The following is a 27,600-nucleotide window of genomic DNA, read 5'->3' on the forward strand; positions in this document are numbered from 1 at the left end:
TCTGAGCCCCGTGATCTGAGGGTATCCCGGGTGAACCGTGAGTGACCAGAGAAAGAATTATCTGAACTTAGTTTGAAAGGGGTTTGAGCCCAGCTGACGGAGGACCCAGGGTGAGCACCCAAATTGAATATACTGGAAAAGGAAAATAACGTTTTTTGTTATTTTTGTATACCATGCCCTCTGAGTCAAGAGACTTGCAAGAAGTTAAGAGGCTTAGACACAGAAGGTCATGAACTGTGTAAATGGAACTGCATCCTCGTGCCGCTGAAGCCAGAGCGTGTGCTTTGCTAGAGTGAACTTCCTTGTCCCATGCTGAAAACTTGGGGAAGAGAGGCCAACGGCCCAAACATCCTGACTTATCATTTTGTGAACATGTCTTTCTTTTCATGAACATCACCCCACATTATTTGTAAATTAGTAGTAAGGATTGGTAATATGTTTTTTTAGTATAGGCCCTTTTAATTTGACAAGACTCCACTAGGACTGCATTATTATTATTTGATGGTCGTAGCTTGCTCCTATCTGTAGATTTAGGTTTAAATGATGGGTGTTTATCTCACCCTTGTGAAAGTTCAATAAATACTCTTGAACTGTGGTCACTTATGTCTGTCTTACTGTTGATACCAAGTCTTCCAAATACTAGTGGAGAAAGGAGACTTTGGTACGAGGGGCTGATTGCTGGTGTAAAAAATGTTCTGATGGCGAACAAAATAATAATCTTTGGAACACCTTGCCAGTGGAAATTGAACTTCCGGGTCAGTACCAAAGGCTTCTCATACTGAATGCTTATGATCTGCCAGGTGGTGCCTTAACTGAATACCTTTTTGGAGGTATCTCTGACATTATGTCAGACTGGTCAAATGGTAACAAAGATGAAGCAATAATCTTAGTTGGTGATTTGAATTCCCGTTGTCGAGCAAGGGTCAATTTGTAGAAACTAGTTTTGTTAATAGCAAAAGTGTGATGTTGCAAAGTAAAGCAAACAAGCAAGGCATGTTATGGCCAGCATTCCTAAAAGACGGGGAACTATGTTAAACGGATGGGTTAGAGGAGAATGCCCGGGTAACTAACTATACATCGGTGTGTGGTCAGAAGAATTCAACCTTGGATTACATTTTTGTTAGTCAAAGTCTATTGTTCAATGTCTGTCATTTGTGTGTTGAACAAAGTCTGTAAAGCAGTCATTAAAATTGTAACCAAATTATTTTCAGGATATAGGTGTTGGCACAAAGGAGTCTGATCAGGTTAAAGGATATTTCTTTGATATCTCGACCTAATGGTTATGTCAATTAAACTGATGGTCTACTGATGAAATAGAATCATGGTTTTATAAAGTAACTGCAAATATAGCATAACAAAAAGGCAGTTACGTGGTGTCTGATAAGCAGCATGATGATAAAATCTTTGATGAAGAAATAAGAGACGCAAGCGGCTAAAACGTAGAAATATTAGCTATGCTAACTGGGTTTGTGACCTGCCAACTAAAATCGGTGCCATTAGACTGATTAAAAATAAATACAGTAACTGGATTAAGTGGTGGTGAGGTTCACACAAAAACGCTCAATGGCAAAGAATGGTTTCTGTAATGAACAGTACAGATATGAGAATATTTGGCAGATTTTAGGTGCAGCAAAGGTTACCAAGGCAAGATTGATAGAAACCCAGTCGGTACTGCAGTGTGGACCAAAGCACTGAACTCCATTGCCCCAACTAAACTTAGGAAAGCTAAACCACGTGCACACCTCAATTCCTGGTTTACACCGCATTTGAGAGTGCTACGTAAAGAAAAACGTAATGCTGAATTCCGATGGAAAAGTCATCCTTCTGATGTCCATAAGGACAGCCTCATCATAGCATCCCTTAACTACAAAGAGGCCATCTTCCAAGCTAAAAAATAGATCTACAACATGCGTATTACGCTAGCGGACTCTAACACCAAAGAATTGTTTAAAATCTTGAAAGAACTTGAATCCCCAGCAGCCCTACCTGACTCGTGCGTTAAAAGATAGCACATGGTGCTCGAACATACAAAAAGCACTCCTGGACAAAATTGCCACTCTCCAATCTAAAATCAAAGTTAAACAAAACTCCCTGCAGATAGACCAGCTACAGAATCCACCCATTAGTGCCAACACCCGGGCCACTCCCAACCACAAAGCAGTCAGCTTCTCCCCACTTACCATCGCTGAAGTGGAAAACATCACCAATAAGCGCAAACCATCCAACTGCCAAGGTGACACCTGTCCTGCCCCTAATATTAAAGAGACCTCTCACGATCTAGCTCCTTTCATCATTGCCTTTATAAACTCGACTTCAAATCAGGAATAGTCCCAGACAACCTAAAGAACGCCTGGGTCATCCCTTTGCTAAAAAAAACGTCACTTTATCCTAGCATTCCAACAAATTACAGGCCCATCACCATGGTCCCTTTTAAGCTCAAAATATTGGACCGAGCCGCTTACTTGCCGATCCAGGAATACCTGGAAGCTAACAAACTCCTTGGCCTTAGGCAATCTGGTTTCCAGCCGCGTCACGGGACTCGAACCGCCTCATTGACCTAAAAACTCAGATTGAGGTCCTGAAAGACAATGGGAACCTAGCCTTGTTACTCCTACTTGATCTCTCGGCAGCCTTTGATCTGGTCAACCCCCAAATTCTTTGTCAACACCTCAAATCAGCTGCCTGCTTCTCAATCTCTGCCATCTCTTGGATCAGATCCTTCTTAGATAACAGATCTATTTGGATATTTTCTCCGTCAGCATCTGCCAAGCCTTCTCCCATTCACTGTGGGGTTCCCCAAGGTTTGTGTGTGTGACTGACACTTTATAACGTGTTCACCAAACCTCTTTTTGATGTCCTTGTCTATCTGGGTGTCACATACACTAATTACGCTGATGACACCCAGATACTCATCCCTATCATGGGTGACCATGAAGTGGACACCAAATCCCTGAATGATGTCTACATTGTTGTTCAAGCATGGATGGCCCAACATGAACTTTGCCTCAATGATGACAAGACGGATCTCCTCATTTTAGGATCCCATCAACGTCTTAACCAACTCAACCCCTCCTTCAAATCATTTACCACTGACGGCAACACCATCAAGGTCTCTAAGGATACTAAAACCTTAGGAATTTAACTCGATTCTACACTATCATTGTGTAGACAAACCAATGCTGTCAGTTCAGCATCTGCTTATGCCTGTAAACTCATTACAGCCTGCAGACCCTTCCTGACCACTGCTAATTGCACCACTTTGTCTAGAACTCTTGTCATGTCCAAGATTGTAGTGTCTTGTATCTAGGGAGTAGCCAATGCAATCTAAACAAATTACAAGTCAAACAGAATAATCCCATCAGAGCTGCCCTAAATATTCCCAGAAATCGGCACATTTCACACCATAGACTCAATCTACGATGGCTCCCTGTTGCGCAAAGAATCTCCTTGAAAACGCTTGCCCTCGCACACAAGTGTTTTTGCGAAACAGGCCCCTCCTGCTACAAACTGCTACATGGCCTTTGAGTGCTGCCCAAGCCCATAGCCTCTCCCTTCCTAGATTCAAGCTCCAGAAAGCTGGCAGGGTGAGCTTCCCAGTTTTAGCGATTAAATTATGGAAAACCCTGCCCAACTCTATTAGGGCTGAGCCCTCCTTTCAATCCCTCAAGAGTAAAACTAAATTGTGGCACTCAACTCAAGACATCTAGGACACCTGTCGCTGCTTTGTCAATGCCGCCCATGCCAAACCTGTATCGCAACTGCACCTCTGTATAATACTTGTATGTAACCTTGCAACTTTGCAACTTCATTGTATTTGACCACTCACACATTGGTGTATCATCATAATATGTATCTTGCCTGTACATACAATACTGTATTTTTACTTATTCTATGTGTGCAAATTACCTGCCTGTGTAACCTAAGATATGCACCTAGATGCCTTTGGGCCAGGCGCGCTATACAAATAAATAAAATACAAATACATTATTGAGAATCATACCCAGGAAGATATTAAGGATCCTCAAAATTTGGCTCGAGGCAAATTTAAAATGGAGTTACCTATTGATAGAGATGGTATTTGTGATAAAATCAAGAGGTTGAAAGGATCTAGATACGTGGGCGACACTAATAGGGACGCTGTTTAAAAAGGTTTGTGTTGAAAAAGCTTTTCCTAAATCATGAAAAAAATGGTTTTCTGTACCAATATTTTATGGGGAAATAAGGATTGTACCATTGAGTTGTAGAGAGTTGTCTATGCTCGATGATATTGAGAAAATCTTTGCCTCTTTTGTTTTGGATGAATAGCAGAAATAGGTTTAATCTAGCTAGCTATTGGATATATTTCAAGCTGATTTCAGACGGGGGTTCAGGAAGTGTTCATTATTTAATGCTTATTGATAGATTAACCGAGAGGGCGAGGAGAAAAGGAAACCCAGTCCTGTATTCGGTCTTTGTGGACTTTCGTGGAGCATTCGATTCCTTGAATAGAGACAAGCGATGGAGGAAGTTTGGATGTCTTTAAAGTCTGATTCACGCAATCAGATTGTTCCACGAGGACACAAGTGTTCAGATAAGGCTAGACTGCTGGGGTGCAGTTACAGCGCCCATACCTATGAGCAAAGGTGTTACGCAGGGGTGTATGATGGCACCCCTTCTTTTTGACATATATCTTGCAGACCTTCCCATCGTAGGCCACCTAGAATTACTAAAATGCGGATGACCTTGTAATTATGTCAGTGTAAATACTCAAATAATCAACACTGATAAAACTAAACTGATGTAACTCTCCTGTAAATCGGTAAATAGATTGTGACAAATCCAAGGATCATGTCTGTTTTTCTCGACAAAGACTACCCTAGTAGTGGAAACAACAAAGCAAGCCGTTTTTACCACTTCCCTAATCTGAGAACTCATATACAACATCAAGTAGTGCATTGATATTTTTTATTTATTGGGTGTTTTTAATGCACCTATACACAATGTGTTTCAAGGTGCGACAAAAGTGTGGGGGACAAGGGAGGACAAAACAAAAACGATCCTATTAGGCCTTGTGACATTCAGAAAGTGCAAGTGCGGTAAGAGAAGTGCAGGGGAGGGAGGGAGGTGCCGGACAGGGTGGAAAGGCCTGTGAGGAAAAAAAATTAATGCCTGGGGAGGCCAGGTGGACAGAGTGCAGGGGAAGGAAGGTCCACAAGCTAAGTGCGAGGTAAGGGGCTGGAAGTACTACAAGGGTGCAGGTCAAGCAAGGCAAGTGCAGTGAAGGGGCTTGGAAGGGCAAGTACAGGTTGAGAGCAGGGGGGGTTTGGGGAGACCAAGTGCAGGGGTTGCCCTGGAGAACAGCCATTCAAGAAGCAGACAGGGACATCAGCAGGTGAGGGAAGGAAGAAGAGAAAAGGAAGCTCCCAGAACTTGAGGAGATCCAGCTCTAGTCTGAGATGGGCAGGGAGGCCATTCCAGAGGGAGGCACCTACAGTGGAGAGAGATCTACCCCCTACTCTCTGCTTGGAAAAGCATCTGATTGACAGTGACTTAGAGCTAGACGACTGAAGGGCTCTAGCAGGGAGGTATTTAGGGAGAGAGAATTGGATGTGGATAGGTCCCAGGCCCCAGAAATCCTTGTGGATGATGCAGAGGGTCTTGAACTTCAGCCTCACAGCAACCAGGAGCCAGTGGAGAGATCTTGGGGCTGGAGAGATGCAGTACCTGGCTTGAGGCCAAGCATAAGTATTGCATCCCTATTCTGGATTAGTTGAAGGGGGCGAATGGAGGAGTTAGGCAGATTAAGGAAGAGGCTGTTGCAGTAGACCAGCCTAGAGAGGACCAGAGCACTGGAGACTTGGTGTTTCTGGGGGAAGGTTAGTAAAGGGAGAATGGCTCTTACGAGGTGCACCTGAAAGTGTGCCTTCTTGGCAAGGACTATGATATGAGGAGAGAAGGAGAGTAGTCGAAGATGACACCAAGGTTTTTTGCCTCACAGGAGGGTGTGGGGAGAGGTCAGGGGTCCCAATGAGAAGGATCTCTGTCTTACTGGCATTAATGCAAAGATCGTTAGCAGAGCATCATGCCTGAATAGCAGACAGGCAGTCAGGAATGAGGGAGAGGAGCCAGAGGAGGGAAGCTTGAAGGAGTGGTGGGTGTCATCCGCATAACACTGGAAGTTAGGAGAGAAGGTAGAGATAAAATGGGCTAGAGGAGCCAGCTAGATGTTGAACAGCCAAGGCGAGGATAGAGCCCTGAGGGACTCTGCAGGTGGAGAGTGAGATGGTGGAGAGAAAAGGGCCCAGTTGAACCTGTGAAGGTTGGTCCGAGAGGAAGGTCAACCAGTCCAGGGCCACCTCAGTGATACCAAGGTTATAACTGAGATGATTTATCACGGTGGCATGATTGACCATATCAAAGGCAAAGGAAAGGTTAAGAAGGATGAGAACGGAAGGAGAGCTGGAATCGAGATTAGAGAGCAGGTCTTCATGGGTGTTAAGCAGAGCAGTTTCTGTGCCTCTGTTAGCTCTGAAGCCAGATTGGTGGTTGTGGAGACAACCAAAATATTCAGTGTGGTGGATAAGCTGGGAGATGGCCAGCTTCTCCAAGTGTTTGCCCAGGAAGGGGGTAATGGAGATAGGGCGGTAGTTTGCCAGACAGGAAGGGTCAGCAGAAAGCTTTTTAGGAGAGGTTGCACAAGGAGTGCTTGAGGAGTGAGGGGAAAGATGCAGTGACAAAGGAGTTATTGCAGAAATCTGCCCAGATCGGCCCAGTTTGGAGCAAGGGAAACAATGTTGTCCTTGATAGGTCTGGAGGAGCAGGGGAGCACCTGTTTGGATGGGACCTTCATAGAGCGGACTTGTCTAGAAACTTTGTGGGATCGGAGAAAGAGGAGAGTAGGAGGGGTACGCAGAGGGGGGGGCCAGTGTAGGGTCTGACAGCGGGTGCGGGAGAAGAGTGAGGACAAGATGTCCTGAGTTTTTAGAAATTAACTGAGAGGCTGGGGCAGTGCAGAGTGCCAGGGAAGGCAGAGGAGAAGTGGAAACTGCAGTAGGGTTGGCAAGTTCCTTTCAGATTTTGAAAAGATCAGCCATGTTGTTCATGGTCTCGGAGATGCAAGCTTGTATATAGGTGCTCTTATTCAAGCGGATGGAGTCTGTATTACCTTTGGAGCAGGCGGCAGGCCAGTTTGTCAGATGATGTTGTGGAGGCCTGCCACTTCCGCTCAGCCACTCTGCGCTTGCGTGGCCAGGTTGGAGTCATACCAGGAATTACACTTGGAGGCAGGTTTCATGCGTATCCTCATTATGGGGCAATGATGTCCAGAGTGTTGGCGATGGATAGTTGAAGGTTAGTGAGGGCTGTGTCCGAGTGAGAGTCAGTGGTAGGAGTAAGAGGAGGAGTGAATGTGGCGGCAAAAGCGGCAACTGATACTTGCTTCATAGGTCAAATAACAGAGAAGGAGGCTAGCAGTGCTTTAGCGGGTTAGCCGGGGGACCCAGGAGGTCCAAGTGAGAGGGGTGTGTCTGAAGGGATGAAAGCATCCAAGGTGTGTCCGGCTGAGTGCGTCAACCGGAGGGCAGAATGGAGAGGGAAAAAGTCACAGAGGTTGCAGAAGAGCCCAGAGACTGCATCAGGGGAGTTGAGGTGGATATTGAAGACTCTGAGGAGGAGAAGCTTGAAGGAGGAGGCAAGGAGAGAAGAGGTGAGGTGAGCCTATTCAGAGAGGAAGTGGGAGACCTGGCTAGGGGGGCCTGTAGTTGGTGGCCAGAGTCGGAGAGAGGCCAGGAGAGACACCAAGCCCAAGGACAAGGCATTCGAAAGAGGAGTTGGCCTGAGTGGGTATGATAGCAGCAGGGACACACTCAGGTAAGATCAGAGCAACTCTTCTCCCGGGCTGGTTAGACCTGGGTTTAAAGAGGATCTTGTAGCCCTCAGGGTGGTGTAAGGAAGGCATGGCATCAAACATTGAAGACTGGCACAAGTGCTCACAGTTCACAGGTGTTTATTGAACTTCAATTGGGTTTTAGAAATGCCTATCTAATTCTAAATCTAAAGATGGGAGCAAGCTACGACCGTCAAATAATAATAACGCAGTCCTAGTAGAGTATCGTCAAAATAAAAGGGCCTATTGCCAATCCTTACTTCTAAACACAAATGGCGTGGGAAACAATGTTATACAAAAGAAGTGTTCAAGAAATCATATGTCAGGATAGTTGAGCCACTAGCTTCCCTTTCCTACGTTTTCAGCACGGGACAAGGCGGCACACTAGAGCATAGCACAAACTCTGGCTTTTCTAGCACGAGGATGCAGTTCCAAATCTCAGTGTCAGGACCTTCTGTGCTAAAGTCTCTTTGCCATTCAAAGTCTTATTTCAGAGGGCCTGATGTGACAAACATTCAAAGTTCCTTTCTCTTCAGGATTCTCATATGCACAACTTTACTGGTGATTCACTGTTCACCCTGTGTCCCCCTCTGCCGGGCTCAAACCCACTTTAACACAAAACCTTCAATTGGTCTCCCTCTGCCGGGCTCGGATCAAATTTATGCAATTTTCCAAACTTTCTTTACTATATCAAAATCGAAGACTTTTCAACTGTGCGCAGGATTTTGCTTGACCCGTCGCAGGACCACTTTGATTCACAATTATTTGTTCTCTTCTTAATATAACCCTTTAACTTTCACTTCTGCTACTTATCAGCTGGATACCTTGCAGAGACCTTCGATTGAGCACCCATGCGTGCCAGACCACTCTATCAAAGATATCGCATCAAATTATCTTCAAAGTTCAAACACTCATCAGCAGTTCAGCTTTATTTGTGTCTTTTATCACACACGTTTTAACAATGTTTGTTCCAGCGCTCGCCATGCAATGTTACCACTTGAAACCTTGGCCTCAACACAGACCGGTCTTGCATCGGTTTCCCCAACCCACCGTCTGTGTTTATTTCACTGACGCTGCTTTGTTCTTGGTGCCAAGGACAGTACCACAGTGGCTGCTGCTTCTCCCTGCCTTGGGAACATGAGAGGGCCCTGGGTATCTCCCACACACAATACAGGATTCTTCAGCCTGGTTTCCTGGTCTTATGCTTTCTAATCTCAAGGGCTCTTGAAAGTAATAGGTTCCTGTAGGCAAGGTCCACTCCTGTTTTGCCTCTTTCTACTCTTGTTCTGCTGATGACTCTAAATGTCTGTTTACTCATGTGGTTTGCCTTGCTCACAGTGTGCTTTTGTGCTCCGCCTTTTCGCCATGTGAGGAAGCTTAATTGCCTGACCTCGCCTGATCATTGTATTGGGACACATCAGGTATGCTCGGGTGTTAGTCTGTTTTCTCCCAGAGCGGTCTGTCCGTGTGAAAGTGTTTGTGTAGGAAAAGGGGCGGGGGTGCTAGAGTTCCTATGTATCCTATCTGATAGGGTAGGGTAAAGGTGTTACAGGGAAAGGGATACCGCGTCTCACTATCCAGCGTTCCACTCTCACTCCCCGAAGACCCCTCACACAGGTGATCCTCCCACACTGGTCCACCCCAAGGAACTGGATCCGAAAGTGATGGCCGTGTCTTGGCCACCTGGATGACAAATCCCAGGGGACTAATGGGTGAGGCACCTTCTGGTTTCTCACAGAGGAGTGTCAGAACTCCTAACAGAGCTGACTTTAAACCATGTCTCTGTGAGAGCGGGGATATCTAGGTTGAGGTCTTCATGGAGGTGGCAGATGTCAGAGGAGTGTTTGACAGCAGAGCAAGAGTTGAGGGTAGCTAAGTGGAGCAGGTTGTCCCTTTTGAAGGTGTCGCACGTGGCAGAGGGGCCAGAGGGATGGCAGAGGCTATTGCAGTACCAATCGAATATGGTGTCCCGCAGGGGGCTTGCATCTCCCCCGGCTTGTACAATATTCCTATGGCTCCTTTCTTTGCATTGCTAGACCATCAAGGAATTTGGTTCACTAACTTTGCTGACGACACGCAGTGTGTCCCTTTGTCGTGCCATCATGACCAAGATGAAGCAAAATTTAATAAAGCCTATGCCATTATTGAAAATTAGATGATGTAGAACGGCCTGGCTCTTAACAGGTCCAAGACGGCACAATTGATTGTTGGCTCGCAGCTCACATTATCCAAACTGGGCTCTGCCTACGATGAATATCAATTGGGCAATGTTAAGATTATCCCCTTCAAGAAAGTTAAATCCTTAGGGGTTACCTTCGATCAGTGCCTGACTATGAAGGCCCATGTATGGAGTCTGGTTTCGTACGATGCATATTTGATTAAACTCCTGGCTCATCTGCATCCCTTTATAACATAGGCTAATGCGGAGACTTTAGCAAGAGCCATTGTTGGCTCTAAACTAGATTAATGTTGTAGTCTTTTGACTGATCTTAGCAAAGCAGAAGTTTAAAGATTGCAAGTGATACAAAATAGTGCTGTAAGGCTGCTCATGGGCTTGTCTAGACGTGATCATGTAACAGAGGCCTGAAGAGCTTTGCATTGGTTGCCAGTGGATGCGCGAATACGTTTTCACTTCCTAGTGATCACATTCAAGTGTGCAATGGGAATTATGCCAAGGTATCTACAGGAATTGATTGTGGAAAAGGCCTCTAGTAAAGCTCTCGGATTCAATAATCAGAAACGTCTTGTGATCCCGAGATGCAGAACCAGAAAGACTGAAAAGGGGGGCTTTTTCAGTTGCTGCCCCTAAGGCCTGAAATGACCTTCCATCTGATCTCAGATTTCAGAATAAGCTCAAACCAATAAAAAAAAAAGCTACAAATGTGGCTGTTTGTCTGAATTTGTTTGGTTTCTCCACATAAACTCCTCGTTCGAACTCCCTTCATCAGTATCGTGCTTTATTGACCGCCTGCTTCTTTGTCAGCGCCCTCATGCCTATGGGTCCTAGGTTGCGCTATACAAATAATTTAAAGTGAAGGAGGAGAAGGAAGTTGATGAGAGACGGAAGATGCCAATCAAGAAGGAGGAGGTTGGGCTGAGAGCCCTGGACCATGACCGTGCCATTTAGATGGACAATAATGATGACCCTAGAGGACAGGAAGGATGCCAAGAATACTTCCCAGCGGGTGCAACCATTAATGGGAAAGGAAGAGAAAGGGGAGAGCACAGAGACCATAAGGTGAATACATAGGTCCGGCGAAAGAACAACAAAGAGGATGACGGCGAGAGTCTGCCTGGAAGAAGCTTTGACATAGGTGTCACCGATGGCTAGGCCTGGATTGGAGACCAGGAGAACTTTTTCCTTACAGACTTCGTAAGAGGTATAGGATAGGTGATAGAATAGCAATTGGAGATGTTGGGGGATGTAGAAAGCACCATTGAGGGAGAGTTAGGAGAGGAGGAAGGGGGGAGAAGGGAGGAACTGCAAAGCACGATACAAACTACAAGCACATCAATGACACACTAGAGTTAAGTGTCAACGAAGGGAGAAAGCCTAGCTAACATCAACTAGCCAAAGCACGACACCTAGAAGCGAGTTATCAGGATAGGGAGAAGACACTAGATAGAGGGAAGAGGGGAAAAGCCTAATCAGTAAACACAGCAGCAAATGCAAGAAAATACTGATCCTCCTTTCCTAGAAAAAGGAGGGACGAGAACACAGGCTAATTATGATCAAATTCACCAATGCCAGATTAGGATAACATACAACTGCCGGTGCAGCAGACGGCAGAATTAGATAATAGAAGTAATAAGATGGTAGGGACAGCTAAATAGGGAGCAGTAATGGCTGTTCCTCCTGTCCGCACCTTTCTTACCTTGTCAGTCGCTGCTGGTTGATGGCTGCGCTGCATGCTCACTCAGTGACCACCGGCTAACACCCTTAGGAGCTGCAACTGTGGGAGCTGCCATTTGCTTTGTGGCCCTTCACCACAGGGGGCTGCAAGACGCCATGGAGCTGCCCTACTGGGTTCAACTAAGAAGGGCAGTAACCCAATCACGATGGCGGAGGCGGGGAGGGAAGCAAGAAGAGGGTGGAGGGAGGGAGGGAAGGCATGGACTAAAAGCTGCATAGGGGCTGAAAAATAAAATTAAATAACACACAACAATGGGGCCAAAGGAGCACAGAGCTCTGGAGGGCACTCGCCGCCCCACAAGGTGGCTGGAAATGCCACGAAACGGGCCGAGGTCACTGGTAGCACTGGCCATGCACACCCGGTCAGAGTCCAATCATGATGCAGGAGGGTGAGGGGAAGGCGGGCAGGGAACAGGAAGAGGATGGGTGGAGGGAGGGAGGGTAGGGACTACAAGCCTGTCGGTGGCTGAAAAACAAAATTAAATAACACACAATATGACCAAAGGAGCAAAGACATCTGGAGGGCACACTCTGGCTCATGAGTTGGCTGCAAATGCTGCAAAACGGCCATGGTCACTGGTAGCCTGACTGTGCACAACCAGGGAACATCAATACTAAATGTAAGTAGTACTGGGACGAGGAGGTCTGATGGCAATGCAAGGAACTGTTTACAACATTCCACTTTTTCTGACATGCACACAATAAAGCCTGATGAGGGACTAAGCCATGATAGAAGTAGTAGTGGTAGTCGAGGCAGTAGCAGTGGTTGTTGGAAGTGGGGAAGTTGTGCAAAAAGAACAAAAAACAAATGGAAAATGGAGAGAAGCAGTTATAGTCTGAGAAACAGTGGTGGCGTACGGCAGAGCATGGGTCAAGCACAGAGGGGAAAGTAGAGCACGAGAATGACCTTGAACAGTCTTTCGCCAGTAAAAGAAACCAGGGACTGTGTTAGGAAAGATTTCCATTCATGGGTAATTTTCGTTCCAGTTGTGAACGCCCCAACCTTTTGCTTTTGTCTGACCATCCTAGCCTGACTTTGACCAGTGGAGCCCAGCCTTCTGCTGTACTCTTGCTCATCTTGTTAAGGGGAAACTGACAGGCCCTTCTGACTGTCAGTACTGGGAGACTTGGTTTCCCTTAGTCTTTCACTTTGTGCACTTTCTTGGCAATATTTTATCAGTGCACAATGTAGCTTCCAGTACAGTGCGCTGGGGTCTCTTTTTCATTTTTAAGTGCCTAGACACACTGAAAGGATTTTTGGTGAACGTACAAGTGTGTCCAGGACAGAGACGGTGGCAGCAGTTATTTTTAAAGCATGTTTGACTCTTTTTCAATGGTCTAAACCGCATTTAGTGCGTTTGGCCCAGGACAGTGGCCAGTGCCTAAAATGGCCATGCCACGAGGTCCTTTGTTCTCTCCTTTGGCCATTTCGTCCCTTTGCCTTCCCCAGGTCAAGCAGACCCAGGGAATTTCTTATTTGGTCATGCAGGCACCCGCACAAACCGAAGCTTTCACGGGCGTCTGCATGCCTTGTCTGTGCGCCCAGGATGTGAGCTGGAGTGGTCTAGTTCCACTACACATCCTGGGTGCCAGGATGTCTGGTGTGCTGGGAAGACTGGGACCACTGTGGTCCGTGATTGGTCCACGTCTCAAATGGTTGAATGTGAGCAGATCTCTAATTAGTTTCTCTTCGTTTTGACACAAAGGAGATTTTGGATAAGAGAAGGCACTCTAGACCTATTCCAGGTCGATCTTCTGAGTTAACACTGAACTTAGTAAAGGAGCCAAGTATCGTGAACCGAAGAAACAGATCCGTGGAACCACTGGTGACCCGCTCTAAGGTTTGGCACCCAGTCCCCACTGTTGTCTTGTCTGAGCCCCTGCCTTCATCGATCATAGAAGGCCTGCAAGGGCGCTGCGACCCGTTGGAGTATTGGGAATAACTACTCGCGGCACCGCCTGCTTAAACTGGAAACGATCCCTTTCAGAAGTGTTCCTGGACCACCCAGTGAACTAACCAGCTCGTACGGGACCTTTGCCTTTGAACCGCTGTTGTCTCAAGTTTCGACCTGAGACTTTGGGAACTGTACGCTCTTGGTAGAAGGCACTCTCCCAATGAGTTTCATATACCTAGCATTCCTAGGTCTGGAATTATGAGAGTCCACCTCAACCCGAACCTATGCGGTACACGTGTTGCCCCACTGTGGTGACGAACTTTGTGGGTGCCTTGCTGCTGTGCCCCCCTGTGCCCTAAGATCAAGCTGCAGTGGGACTGGCCCGATCCCTTCCCCAGAAGCGGAGAAATTGTCACTGTCCTGCCACGGACTGAGGTTCCGGAACGCAGCCCCTGAAAGCCGGAGGGATGCGCAACTGCTGGACTCGAACATGCAAGCGAACTGGACTTGATTGGCAAAGTTTGGTCCAGACTGCATCAAGGGTCGGTGAGAACTTGCAACACTTACCGGTGGCCCTTGGCGCATCCATAGACTTTTCATGCACAAGTGTCCCCCAAGGGCCACTCTCCTTTGTTATGGTAGCCTGCGCTACCATCCCATTCCCGATTCCTAGAAATAGCTCTGCGCCCTTTTGGAGACCCTCCTCGAATAGTGAATATTCTTCATCGCCTTACCCCCCTTCCTGTGACACTACCGTCCCTTGAAGAGAACCTTTGTGTACTTTAACGCACAAATACTGCAGCGCTGAACGTACTTTTGAGTTCAAGGCTCCACGCTTCGTAGGGATTGGACTGCCTATTAGTTAGGGTTGAGACTCTTGATGAATTGCCTAAAGTATATTTGCACTGTCTGACCCTCTTCTATTACAGGCTGTGGATCTTTACTTGTTGAATATTTCTTTAGGCCAATAATTACTGTATATATGTTCCCTAGTATAGTGTTCTGTTAGTATTGTTAATACTGCTGTGGTTTCATCTTATGTGTAAATTTAAAGATCTTTAATAAATGTATGTGTACTTTTGATGTATACACCTGACCAAGTGTAATTTGTGGTGTTTACTTTGTGTGCTCATTGTGGACTTTCAATCACCCTCACAGCTCCTGAAACCTAGTCTTAACCGCCGCCAGTGGTACCTTGATTGGTCTGGCTTGTCCAGAAGGTAACCCTGTTCCAAAAGACTAGGCTGGCGTTCTGAACCTCTGCCCACCAGGTCAGAGTTCAGAAATCCATCTTAACAGACTGTGGAAGATGTTCTCTACTAAAACACTGTCTCAGAGCAGAGGCCCCAGTGATGTAGTTTGCAACACCAAAACCCGACAAGCCACACAGTCTTGGAGTGGAGTGGCCAGCAAGGGGAGGTGAAATACCACAGAGCCGACAACCAGTACGGTCTCGAACTTCCGCAGGACAAGGTACGCTGCCTAACTGGGAGAGGCTGTATAACACTACAGAGCCCCAGGACAAGAAAAGGCCACAGCAACAGGCAGGGCGGGAGCTTAATCAACTGGTGTCGGACACAAACATTACAGAACCAAGCCAAAAGGACAACAAAGTCATCAGAACAGGTACTTGTCTGGTGAGGGGAAAGGGTCTTATGAATCGTAGGGAGAGGTAACCTGCCAAAGAAAGTAATTAAGCAAGAACAATAATACCAGAGACTATTGGGCTAGTGTGACTTAAAACAAATAACTGATCAAGTCTAGTGGAACAGTAAATCCACTTTAAAAAGGGAAAATAAATCAGTTAGGCAACCTTTACCTCAATGTCTGTGTGAAAAGCAGAAGCATTGCTCTTCCTTGTCCCAGTGATTCTAGGAGACAAGATTGTCAGTACTCGGCAGGATAGGAGACCAAGCCTGCCATGGACAGGTAAACTTTAATAAAAGAAATACAAAGTTAGTAGAAAGCAACTAATTATACAGGAAGAGGAAAGACCAGGGGATGTAGATTGTTCCTCCCCCCACCCCAAACCCCTGGCATTACCGCATTCTGTCTAGGGAGGGGAAGCCACTTTCCCCAACAGGAAAAGGGACCAACAAAGCAGAAAAGTCTTGTTATATATTAGCAGAACTTTATTTTGAAACACTTTGGATTTTCATTTGCCAATTGGAACTGGGTGTTAAGAGAACACCACCAGGCTGTAGTAAAACAGCTAAGAGACGCTTTTGAAATATAAAGAGTGTGAGGGTCAGAGTAGGTTTTTGGACACAGGCCGTGGAATATTATATTGGAAATCTTGACAAGGGCTAGTGAGGCGTTTTTCCAACCCCTTTTATAATTTGAATAAATACATTTGGATAACCAAACGCCCTTGTGTCTGCCTCCTTTACTCTGACCCCTCACCCGACTCAGTTTAGTAGTTTATGATGACCAGATTGAGTATGTTGAATCTTCAAAGTATTTGGGGATGGAGATAAGTGCAGCAGGTTGCTGTAAAGAGTTGCTTTCAACAGCGTTGATGGCAAGATTTTCGAGAGACACAGCAGGATACAGCCTAGTGGGAATACTACTGTTATAGAATCAATGCTTCTATCCTATAGTTCTGTGTGGTATCGATGCTTTCAGGTTAATAGATTACCACTGGCTGAAAGTGATTGAGGGCACTTTTTGGAAGGAAATTATTTGGGTCTGCCTGGCTCTGCAGGAAACTACACAGTTGCCAAGTATGAAGAGGGAGCAGAGACTGGAAAGGAAGCACTCTAAACCAATGAAAAGACTTGGAGCGCAGGCTTTCCTTGGTTGATACAGCCCGCGTTTGGGCATTTTAATTGGTTTACAGCACTGCCCAGGGTGCCAATTTATGTTAATTAATGCTAGTTTATTGTTGGTATCAGTTTCCCACCATTGGGGGATAAAGTGCCCCAATAAAGGTTAAAAAGTAAGTGGTGTTTAGTAGAAAATATCATGCTGCTGCTGCTGCTGGATGTACTTATGTGCATGTTTAAATTAATTGTCCTTTGTTTTACCTCCAGATTCAAAGGAGCCCACATATGCCACTAATGCCGCTTCATCATCAGAAAATAGAAGTACATCATTAACATCAACCCAGATCAATATAATAAAACGTATGATTCACGATGCAGCTCAAGGTGTCGGGTAATGCAACAACGTTATGGTGTGGTAGTATACCTTTCTATTGAGCCAAACCATCGCAGTAGGAATTTGAAAGCGTCTATCCATGTCTGTAAAATGGCGTATTGCTCCACCGCCCGGGGTGACCAGACTAAATCCTGAACGAATGGACCCAATAGCATAAACATAAAAACCACAGTACAATTTCTATTACCAATTCATATCTGAATCAAACATGATACAAGTCTAAAACAACTGTTTATAAAAACCCACAGAAAACAAATCCATACAAAAATCACAAAACATACAACACACAACCCTAGTTAACCAAACACGTGAAATCTCCAACACAATTGGACCAAAAAAAACAATGTATGATGGTCAAGTTTGTGTAAAGGTAATTGTCCGCCCAACCTGTTAATGTCCATATGACCCATTCAGTAGGACATTCGTCAGGGGCTATCCACTGAAAGTTTTGTTGGATTTTTGATTTGTGGGTGTGATGATCTCCACGGAGTTGGAGACAAGTGGCAGGATTTCTAACACTGCTCGATATCCATGGTAACTCCCATGGGGTGGAAAACGCATTTCCAGTCCTACTTCATGGAATTTATTTGATGTGGAACGGCCTACTTTGGCCATTGCAAACCACTGGCAATGGGAGACATCGCCAGCACATTCCAACTGTACTAGGCGTCTGAATAATTCTGACTTCCTGGGTGACCAAAGGGTATGGAAAGGGACCCAGAATTCGTCCCTCGAAAAATTCTGTGCCCAGGGATGTAGAAACCAAAAACAGCATTCTGTGGCCGAAAACGGGAAACTCATGACATTTTTGGCTGCAGGATGCTGTTTTTGAGCACACCCTTTTTGGGCATACCCTTTGGGCACCCAGGAAGATATAATTTTGTAGGCGCCTAGTACGATTGTAATGTGCTGGGGATGTCTGCCATTACCAGTGGTCTGCAGTGGCCAGTGGAGGCAGTTACGTCAAATAAGTTCTATGAAGTAGGACTGGAAATTGGTTTTTCACCCGACTGGCGTTACCACGCATAGTGAGTAGGCTTATATCCGCCCTGACCCCCCCCCCCCTCCACCGTGTGACATGCAAATGGGGGTCAGCTATAGCCTTGTGTATGTTATATTGTGTCCTAACTTCCTATTTTTGATAAATGGCAAAATCGCAAATCTCCCGAAATTGCCTATACTGAAAGCACAGGGCCGGACCATGCTTCAACCCTTGTGCAAGGCGCATGGATGGGGTTGGTCAAAATTAACCATCTCCAGTACACCCTGGTCTGATATGCCGACCTTGTGTCCAAAGTTCCTATTTTTTAATAAGTTGCAAAATCCGCAATCTCTCGAAATCGCCTGTACCGATGCCACAGGGCCAGACCCTGCCTGTTCAGGGCCAATGGGTGGGGTTGGTCAGATTTCACTATCGCAAGTCACTGCAGACTGGTATGCCAACCTCAGGTCATAACTTCAGCCAACCAACTGTTATGCGGCTGGAGCCAACCCCAGAATATATAAACAAATATAAATATATATATATATATATATATATATATATATATATATATATATATATATATATATACATAGAGAGAGATTTATTCCAATGGATCTGCAGATGCATGGGCTTCTGCCCCAGGATGGAATCCTTCAAAGGACTTTAAGTGAGAGGAAGTCCAATGTGGAGGCTCCTGCCTCAGGCCCCAAGTAATGTGTGGTAGGGTCACAGGGGTTCTTCCCCATACCAGACCCCACATCTCATAGCTGGCCGTCAACCTCCTGCCCCCCACCCCACACATATTCCACCCATCAAATGACAATCAGTTTGGTTCAGTTGGTGCCATAGATTAAGGACGTTTTTACATTTTTTTTTAACTTTTACCATAAGTAGCTGCGATCAGTGATTGGAAAATCACTTGGCAGTCGGTTGCAGGCTAGATCCCTTAATAGCAACAGTACGACCACAAACAGTAGCAGTATTAAGGGGAAAAGTGTCTGTTCTTGTATATCCTGCCAATGGAAAATGAGCAGAGGTAGCACCTCATATTACATTCAGCATTTGCCCAAAACCAATTTTGTGTCTACTGACAACCTCCTAATTCATTTGTGATGTTGCAGGCTGTACATATTCACCAAAATAAAATCCGGCTGTCAGCAAGGAGGGACTAGGACCCTTTGGATTTTGCACTGTAGATTACACATGGAAAAGGAGTTCAAGAATACCTGGGCACAGACCTACAGCCGGAATCGGTTGCACAAAAATCAGATTTGATCAGAAGAGATACAAGTCTAACTTGCTGTTGATGCACAGGCTATAGCCACCATCACTAACTAAACAATTTGGTGTACTCCACATCCCTTGCTTACAAGATTTCGAGGAGAATGAGAGATGTATAAAGATTAGCAATCGACCATGAAGGACACACCATGCATAGGGTAGAGAAGCATTATACCAGAGCTCATTTAGTATGTAGAGTGGCCCCTCGTGTCAATTAACTGCTTCCTGAAAGGGATGCATCTCTGTGAAAGTTCTACTATTGTCACCTTTTGTAAAATCTAATGTACCTGTGTAATTTGGTCAAAGGGATGTTGAATGTTGCTTGTAAGATCAACTTTTGTTTCCATGGTTCTCTGTACATTGATGCTGTGATGTAATCCTATTCTGTCTAGAAGAATGGGGAGGCAAAGGCTTCTATGTGGTGTGGTGTCACGGATTGCTTCAACAACTTGAGGACCCAAATATGAGGTGTAGGTGTGTTATTGTCAATATTAAAGGTTGACTGTTGAACGACGGTAGGAAGGTGATATGATATGATATGATATGGCATTTATAATGCGCCTATACACAAGTGTTTCACGGTGCGACAAGACAAGGGAGGACAAACAGAGGGAGGACAAAGACAACGATCTTACTAGGCCTAGTGACCTTGAGATTGCACAAGTGCAGGGGAGAGGGGAAGGGAGAGGAAAAAAGCACCAGGGGCAGAGGAGGATGGGCGAGTGCTGTACAAGGGATCGAAAACCACACGTAGTGCGGCCAGCAGATGGTAAGTGCAAGGGTTAAAGTGCAGACAGCAAGTGTCAAAGAAGTGCAGGTAAGGGGACTGTAGAGTTGCAGATACAGACCCAAGTGCAGGGTTTGCTTTGCCAGGAGGCAGTGCGGGTGTGCAACTGGGTGAGCAGGGACCTGGGCACGAATTCAGAGGGTAGCCAGGTGACCAGTACAGTATCAAACAGGAGATCAGCAGGGGAGAGGAAAAGAGAAGGCAGAAGTAAAGAGCAAGGTCTCGAGGTGCTGGAGATGGTTCTGCTCAAGTTTCAGAGAAGAAGGGAGCCTGTTCCAGAGGGAGGCGCCAGCCGAAGGCATAGATCTACCCCCAACTCATTGCTCGGAAGAAGCGACTGACCCTCAAGGAGTTGGAGGAGTGAAGAGCTCGAGTAGGAAGATATTTCCGAAGAGCGAGTTGGAGGTATTGTGGTCCCAGGCCCCAGAAGCTCTTGTGGACAATGCAGAGGGTCTTGAACTTGATCCTTGCAGCCACTGGGAGCCAATGGAGAGATTTCAGGGCTGGATAGATACGGTCCCTGGGCTTGAGGCCAAGGACAAGTCTTGCACTCCTGCTCTGGATGAGTTGTAGAGGGTGGAGAGTAGAGGCAGGCAGATTTAAAAAGAGGATGTTGCAGTAGTCCAGCCTAGAGAGAACTAGAGCTTTGGAGATGGTGAGCTTCTGGGGGAAGGTGTGGAAAGGAAGAATACTTCTGAGGAGGTGCAGTTGGTAGTTTGACTTCTTAGAGACGTCAGCGATGTGAGGAGAGAAGGAGAGTGTGGAGTTGTAGGGGGTAAAAGAGGGGGAGAGGACAAAAGGGTGGACAGGATGTCCTGGGTTTTAGAGATGAAATGAGAAGCCAAGGCCGTGCCGAGGGAGTCTCTGGTCTCACCCTTGACCTTCCTGTGCTTCCCTCAACCCTAGCCTAGGTGTTCCCACTTCCCAACAGGATGATGAAAGACTAGAGACGGGTAATCCCCATTTGCTGGTTCTCACCTGGTCTTTAAATGAGGGCCTAGTCGTTGTCATATCTACCTTACTACCTTAAAATCTCACTGAGCACAATTGCCATAGTTCCCCAACTTAGAACTTCACTCTTGTTAAAGAGTTCAGAATATTTTTTTTTCTTTTCATTTGGAATTTGTACTTGTGTGCTTAATATGCCTCTTTCAATTTTAGATGGTGAGTTCCTAGGGTCAACCCTCTTTTTGGGAAGCGTATGTTCAACAGTTCGGATTTCTCTAGGTTGATCTTCAAACCTGAACTCTGGCCAAGTTTCAAGTACCTCCAGAAGAGAACAGAGCAAGCATTCAGCATGTCCAGGAGTAGCACAGATAAAGTCAACAAACAGGGAGAGCTTATACATTGAACCTCTGTACCACACAACCTCAGTTTCCGCATCGTTCCATATCCTCTCGCCCACAGGTTTCTCTATTAAAGTGAAATGAAGGGAAGAGAGTAGGGAACCTTGATAGGTACCCGTACCAAGTTGAAAGGCAGCATATACATATGCATTCAGTCTGATCCTTGCCTTGTCATCATCTAAATTGGTCATGATCCACCAACTGCACATCAGGCGTAGACTATTTGTTCCATGACTTTCTTAAGGAAACACCACTTGACACTATCAAAGGCCTGTTCAGTGCCTAGGGTGAGCATCACAGCTGAGATCTTTTGGTGTTGGGCTATGCCAGCTTGTTGGCCCACCCTGCTGGCCTTTTCCGGTACCTGTATGACCCAGGCTAGTTATCCCAGTCGTAATTTGATTGGTATTCGTCAAAAATGCTTGTATCCTATGGCATTGCCAGAAGTGATGGAAATATGAGCCTTGCTCCCTCAGGCATCTAAAGATTTCAAACCTGGCTACCTGACAATCATGTACTTGGGTAATACCTTCAATATAGGACCATAAAACTAATTGGGCACAATCTGCTTGAAAGCCCTATTTTCCTGGGGCCCATCAGTCTCTCTCAAATCCTCATGCATCAAGGGGCCCAACTCCACATTACCACCTAGCCGACAGTGGACCCAAATATTGTAATTGGTATAGTTTTGTGGAAAGTCGAAATAGTCATATGCTGGTTCACCTCACCCAAGTTAGTCTACACGGCTGAGTAATCTAATATCTCGAAGTGAGTCCTTATGAGGGATTGTAAAGCATGCTTTAATTGGAGGGATTTATAAAATTCCTGATCGTGTAGCTGAAACCGTTGTTTGTATTTTATGGAAAGTCTGTAAACTCCAATTCCGGTTTAAGTTCTGTTTGACCTCTTTTGTCTTGGTGTCCCTATTGCATACACTTCCAGTTTGCTCACTACAGGCATCTCCATGTACCCCCAGATTGGTACTGACCGTGTAAACTTTCCATGTCCCACACCCCATGGATAATGTGATTACCTTCTCCAATCTTAACACTTATTTTGATGTGGGTACTAAACTGACCCCGCCTCTTACCCAGAGAGAGTCTGAGATGTGCTGCACTGCCCCATCAAACGCCTCTGCACGCCAGATATGAGCTCCTACTATCAACATGGAGTCAATAGCTAGCTACCGTCATTTGGGCCACCCAGTAATAATTTCATCCATTGAGGGTAGGCCTTTACCATTTCCCCATACCAACCTTTACAAAGTGTACACTGTAATCCTTGGAGTCTTGTCTTGCCAAAGGAGTCTGTGGAGGGCCTTTTCTATTTTGTCAGACACCGATTTGGGAACCTTGAATGGCATGTTTTGCTGCACATACAGATATATCTACAATGTCATTATTTTGGGCATAGATGCCCTCCCAAGAAGGGATAGAGGTAGGGCCAGCCAATACACAGCGACAGCCTGACATTATTTTTTAACTATATCTAGGTTAGTAGCCAGGTGTGAAGCACAAAGAGGCTGGCACGATATTAGACTGCAGAAACAAAATAATTGATTCATTTTGCTTTGTACAGCAACAAAGAAATAGATGGAACATGCCTTTGTCAAGAAGAAAAGGGAAAGTCTCCTACAACAGTCCCAGGAGTTAAATGATTTCCAATTCTGCTGCCCAGTCTGATGTATAACCGCAGTCTTTGTTTTCTTGTTGCAGCTTTCACAAGGATTCCAAACGCTTGATGTTTAAGTATGTTGGTTTTGGCCTTAAGCAGACAATGCACTCCGGGCTTGGGCAAGATGCCATGTCTCCTCCAGTGCGGTCTGAAACTGACTAGTCTTTTCAGGACTGCCATATGTCTTTGGGTTCTTGGGATCAGGCCATGGGTACTTACTTGCCAACCCTTTTCGCGTAAGCTACCTGCTCCCCAGTGGGAGGGCATTGTCTCATACCTCCTCACCAGTCTACCAGTAGAGTTTTTGAGCGTGATATTGTCCTGTGGCGTTCCCCCGCCTTAGAAAAGGAGCCCAGTCAGGGTGGACTGGGTTGCCTCCATATACACTGTACAACTTAAAGATCGGTCTGTGTCCTAAACCTATCCTTGCCCTCACAACTATAATAAACCAATGTGTACGGATGTACTAATCAAAAGAAACAGTGTTCAAGAAAACGTCAACATTTCTTCCAACTCGCAGCTTTTCTTTCAGCTCCCTTCCCCATGTATAAAAACAGTTCCACAAAAAGACTCAGAATTGTGCTTTGTTTCAAGTTTAAGATTATATAGTCTGGAAACAATCCTCTGGGTTCCCTTCCCCAAGTTCAAAACCACCATAGTTCACAACTCGAAAGAACAAAGAAGTCTCAAGGTTCCCATCCCCAAGACTTGTATTCCATCACAGTTCAAAACACACAAAAGAAGAGGGCCTGACTTTCTTCTTTATCCACTCTTTGGCCCATGCAAGTTTTCTTCCTTCCTTAAAGTGGTTCTCAGGATTCCATTTAATTTCTTAGCATTGTGTGATTTGTTCAATCTTGAGTCCGTTGTTTCCAAAATGCAGTATGCTTAAAAGGTTCCTTTCACTGCTAAAGGCAACATGCAGTATTTTATTTATTCATTGGACATGTGTATGGCACCTATACACAAGTCTTTTTAGGCGCAGCAAGACAAGATGGGGGCAGGGGACATAGGAAAACAACAAACATTGTTATATTGGCCTTGAGAAAATCCCACAGTGCAAGTACAAAACAAGGTGGTAAGTGCAGGGGGGTTGAGGTATAAGTGCAGGACTTTTGAAACTGTTTTGCTTTAATAAACGTGACCACTCCGATACAAAGTACTTCCGATTCTTCAAAGTTCAAAAATGGAAAAAAAGGCTAGGAGCGGAGACCTTTGAAAATGTGCCTTTGTAATGCACGCAACCACTCCACTGCTAGCTATAAAGTGTTTCGGCCCAAATAGGATGCTCAGTCACTTGCACTTTGCTCACCGCATTTCTTATTGCACAGGAACTCACTGCCCTCTTATGAAGCTGTCCATGTAGCCCGGAGCACGTGATCTGCAGCCTCTGCTGCTTGGATTCCAACCTCTGCCCCTCAGATACCCCATAGCCAGTTTCTCGGCACCGGAGAACAAGCACTTTACTTGAAAAGGAAAAGGGCAGCCTTTCCACCCAGCTCCCTTTTCTGTTGCCAGTTCGCTCCACAGAGCTATTGCTCCCAAGCTGGGCTTTCTCCGGTCACCTCGCCCTGCAGTCATCAACGTCTCTTTGTGCGGTTCACCTCTGACCTTCTCATGGCAGTTCCCTTCAATGGCTCGCCTCTTCCAACAAGGTTCTGTGTCTGTCACACCGGTCTCACAGCTGCTGCTCACACAGGCCTCCCAGCTGCTCACACAGGCCTCCCTGCGGCTCACCTTTTTGCTTTTTCCTCCTCCTTTTATACATCTGCAACTCTCTAACAGGTTGCAGATGTGTTCTCTCAATCAGCCTTGCCTGACCCTGATTAGGACGACATGCCTGACCTTCACATCACTTTGCATGAATCTTCTTCGTCCCAGTACCAAAGTGATGTGAGGGTATGGTGTTCATTACTCTGTTGCCTTTTCCTCGGCTCAGTACTGCCAAGTGTCCCACGTGTTGAATTGAAGGGAGCTGACTTGCAATAACCCATAAAGGTCGAGGGAAAGTTAGGTATGTCTTTATTGGGAAAAGGGGATACCATGTCTCGCCTGAGGTCGTCCCTGTCCCACAGGACCCTCCACCCAGGTGATCCTCCCTCTCTTCTCCACCCCCAGGATCCAAAAGAGATTCCCTGGCCACCTGCACAGATGATCCCAGGGGTATAGGAGTGAGAAGACACTCTGGTTTCTCACAACATCTCAGATATTTGAACGATTCAGCTAGTAAACCACGAAGGCAGGGCACTGAGATGTATTCATACCACCCTAAATACCCTGAATTCTGAATAGGGTTGACATTTTCCAGTTAACTTTAAGACTTCTATGCCTACAAAAATACCTGGATATTGATATCCCTGGGGCTGGACCACCTAGGTTTACATAAGAAAATCTGCCGCTCATTTGCATACCCAGAGGCCATCTTCCCATCCACCCAACCATTGGAAGAACTTTATACGAGTGACACTAAGCTTGTAGTTTCACAGCCTGTGTAAACTGCAGGGCTGAGTAGGCACACCTCTGTCTCATGCCCCTCTATAATGGAAAAGCCTTCCATATTCTGTTGTCCCTTACCAGTGGGTTCTGATAAAGTGGCTGCACCTGTTCCATGTCTGTTACCAACCCCAGTTTATACATTACAGCCCATAAATTCAACACAGGCATTTGAGTCAAAGGGACTGGCCTAGACTGTACCTTGTATGAAGAGTCCAGTGACATTATATTGAAATGTTCAGGAAGGCTGTCTGCCATGGTTATGGCATTTTATTGTTCAGCAGGTTCCTCCTAACTGCCCTACCAGGCATGAACCCATATTTGTGCAAATTTCAGTCATTATTAAACTAAGAAAATTGCCAGCCAGCACCTCAGCTTCCCCAATAATCAAAGGTGTAAGCCATTATAATGATCATTCAATGGGGGGTCGATACTATAAATTAGTGACCCCTCTAAGGTAGGGAAATAATTCACTACTCTTCAAACTGGACTCAAGCATTTGTAGCATGTGTTTATTAATTTTCCCAGAGCTCCATTGGCAACTGCATTGAGCCTGGAATTTTCCCCCTTGTTCCCTTGATATTGCCTGCTCCATTTCCATATCAGAAATCCCTCTCTCCAAGGCTTTTGTTTGGGTATCAGGCAAATGAGCACTATTGATGTTTCTAATTAATTAAAACTTGTTCTTCCCGGGCCCCTTTTGAATGTCAGTGGCACAACCCCTGATAATAGTCTGCTATGGTCTTCACAGTTTTATCCTCAGTAGGAGTTCTTACCAGTATTGTAGTTGTGAAAAATCAGAGGATGATTCACAACCTAGGTCCCGGAGATCCCATACTCAGGTGGCCAGGGAAAGGCCATTGCTTTTGTATCTCGACCCTGAGGGTGGACAAGTGAGGGAGGATCACCTGGGTAGGGGGTCCTCGGGGAGTGGGGGGAAAAGCCCCCGATGGTGAAACTTGGTATCCCTCCTTTTCCACAAGCCATCTAACCCCTATCCCTGCCATTTAATGGGAAACTACAGCTCCCGTAATTCTGCCCCATTTTATACTGACAACAATACTGAGCCTAGGAAGATGATGAATAAGGCCAGAAAGATTACCTCTACTGACTTGCAATGGCATTGTCGCTGTAATGAGGCCAGGCAGAGTCGGGCACGTAATCCTAACTGCACACCTGCCACTTGTTAGCACTCCCTGTCAGGATAAAGGGTGGCGTACCCAGGCACACTCTGAGCAACGCTGGGTACGAGAAGGAACAGCTCTTTCAGGGGTGATGCGAACCGGACTATGGAAGTTGGAAGGCCAAGGGACTAATCAGAACGAGAGCGTACCAGGCAAGAATTCCACACTTTCAGGAAGCTATATGCGTTCCAATACTGAGACCGAGTGAGCAGAGGAGAGAAACCTTCAAGATGCCTGAAAGTGGCCCGCAACCTTGCCGGGTATACGACGGGGGTGCGCAGGAGCAGAGGAGGCATTGGTAACAGCCTTGACTGCTGCATGAAAGGTGTTGATGAAAGACGACCAGTTAACACGACCGGTGAGTTGTCAAAGGCAACAAAAGCCTGGTTTGCGTTGAAAGTGAAAGTAACTGTAAAAGTTGAAGGCTGTGGGTGTGCCGGTAAAAAGCGTAATGAAAAGGACAATTACTGAATTGTCAAAGGAAAGGATACAAAGTAACAGAGTGGTCCTGCGAGGGGAAATCGCACATTTGAAAGTCTCTGTGAAATGTTCTGAGCTGAAATATATTACAACGGGAACGAAAGTCAAGAATGTAGCCACGATCCCGAAAGAAAGATGAATATGTGAAAAGCAAAGTATGTGAACTCTGACTATGCCAAGAGGGCAAAGTAAAGAGAATAAGAAACTACAAATACCAAGAGGCATTGGTGTTGCAAGATTGGGAAGATTGTAAATCCTTGCAGTTTTGAATGTCTTTGATGGAGTAACAACAATTAAGACAAAATGTGGGGACGGGAACCCCCCACGAACAGAATGACAGGCTCGAGCCCGGTGGAGGGAAGCATGTGCTGAATTGTGGGAAAGTAAAGGTCAAAAGTAGAACTGTGTAATTATGACAAGGCGGATGAATACCAAGGAAGTTATTGAACTACCAGAAGCTTGAAGCCCAAGCCTGAAATCTTTAATTGTACCAGTAAGCCAAAGCATGCTAGACTGATGGAACTGTGGCATCCACCTAT

General features: G+C 45.8%; 1 protein-coding gene across 4 annotated transcripts in view; it reads left to right on the forward strand.

Moving 5' to 3' along the window:
- The window catches only part of LOC138514122 (protein NEDD1-like), a 1,166,279-nt gene that overhangs the window by 970,424 nt on the left and 168,255 nt on the right, over positions 1-27,600 (forward strand). For 3 of the 4 annotated variants that reach the window (XM_069629417.1, XM_069629418.1, XM_069629419.1), the window contains exon 14: positions 16,705-16,828. In XM_069629417.1, the coding sequence (XP_069485518.1) occupies positions 16,705-16,828 (124 nt within the window). The remainder of the gene's footprint in view (positions 1-16,704; positions 16,829-27,600) is intronic. The other variant, XM_069629420.1, reaches the window with a different exon arrangement.

The sequence above is a fragment of the Ambystoma mexicanum genome, chromosome 12 (assembly GCF_040938575.1).
Source record: "Ambystoma mexicanum isolate Mex_15411 chromosome 12, UKY_AmexF1_1, whole genome shotgun sequence".
NCBI lineage: Eukaryota > Metazoa > Chordata > Amphibia > Caudata > Ambystomatidae > Ambystoma > Ambystoma mexicanum.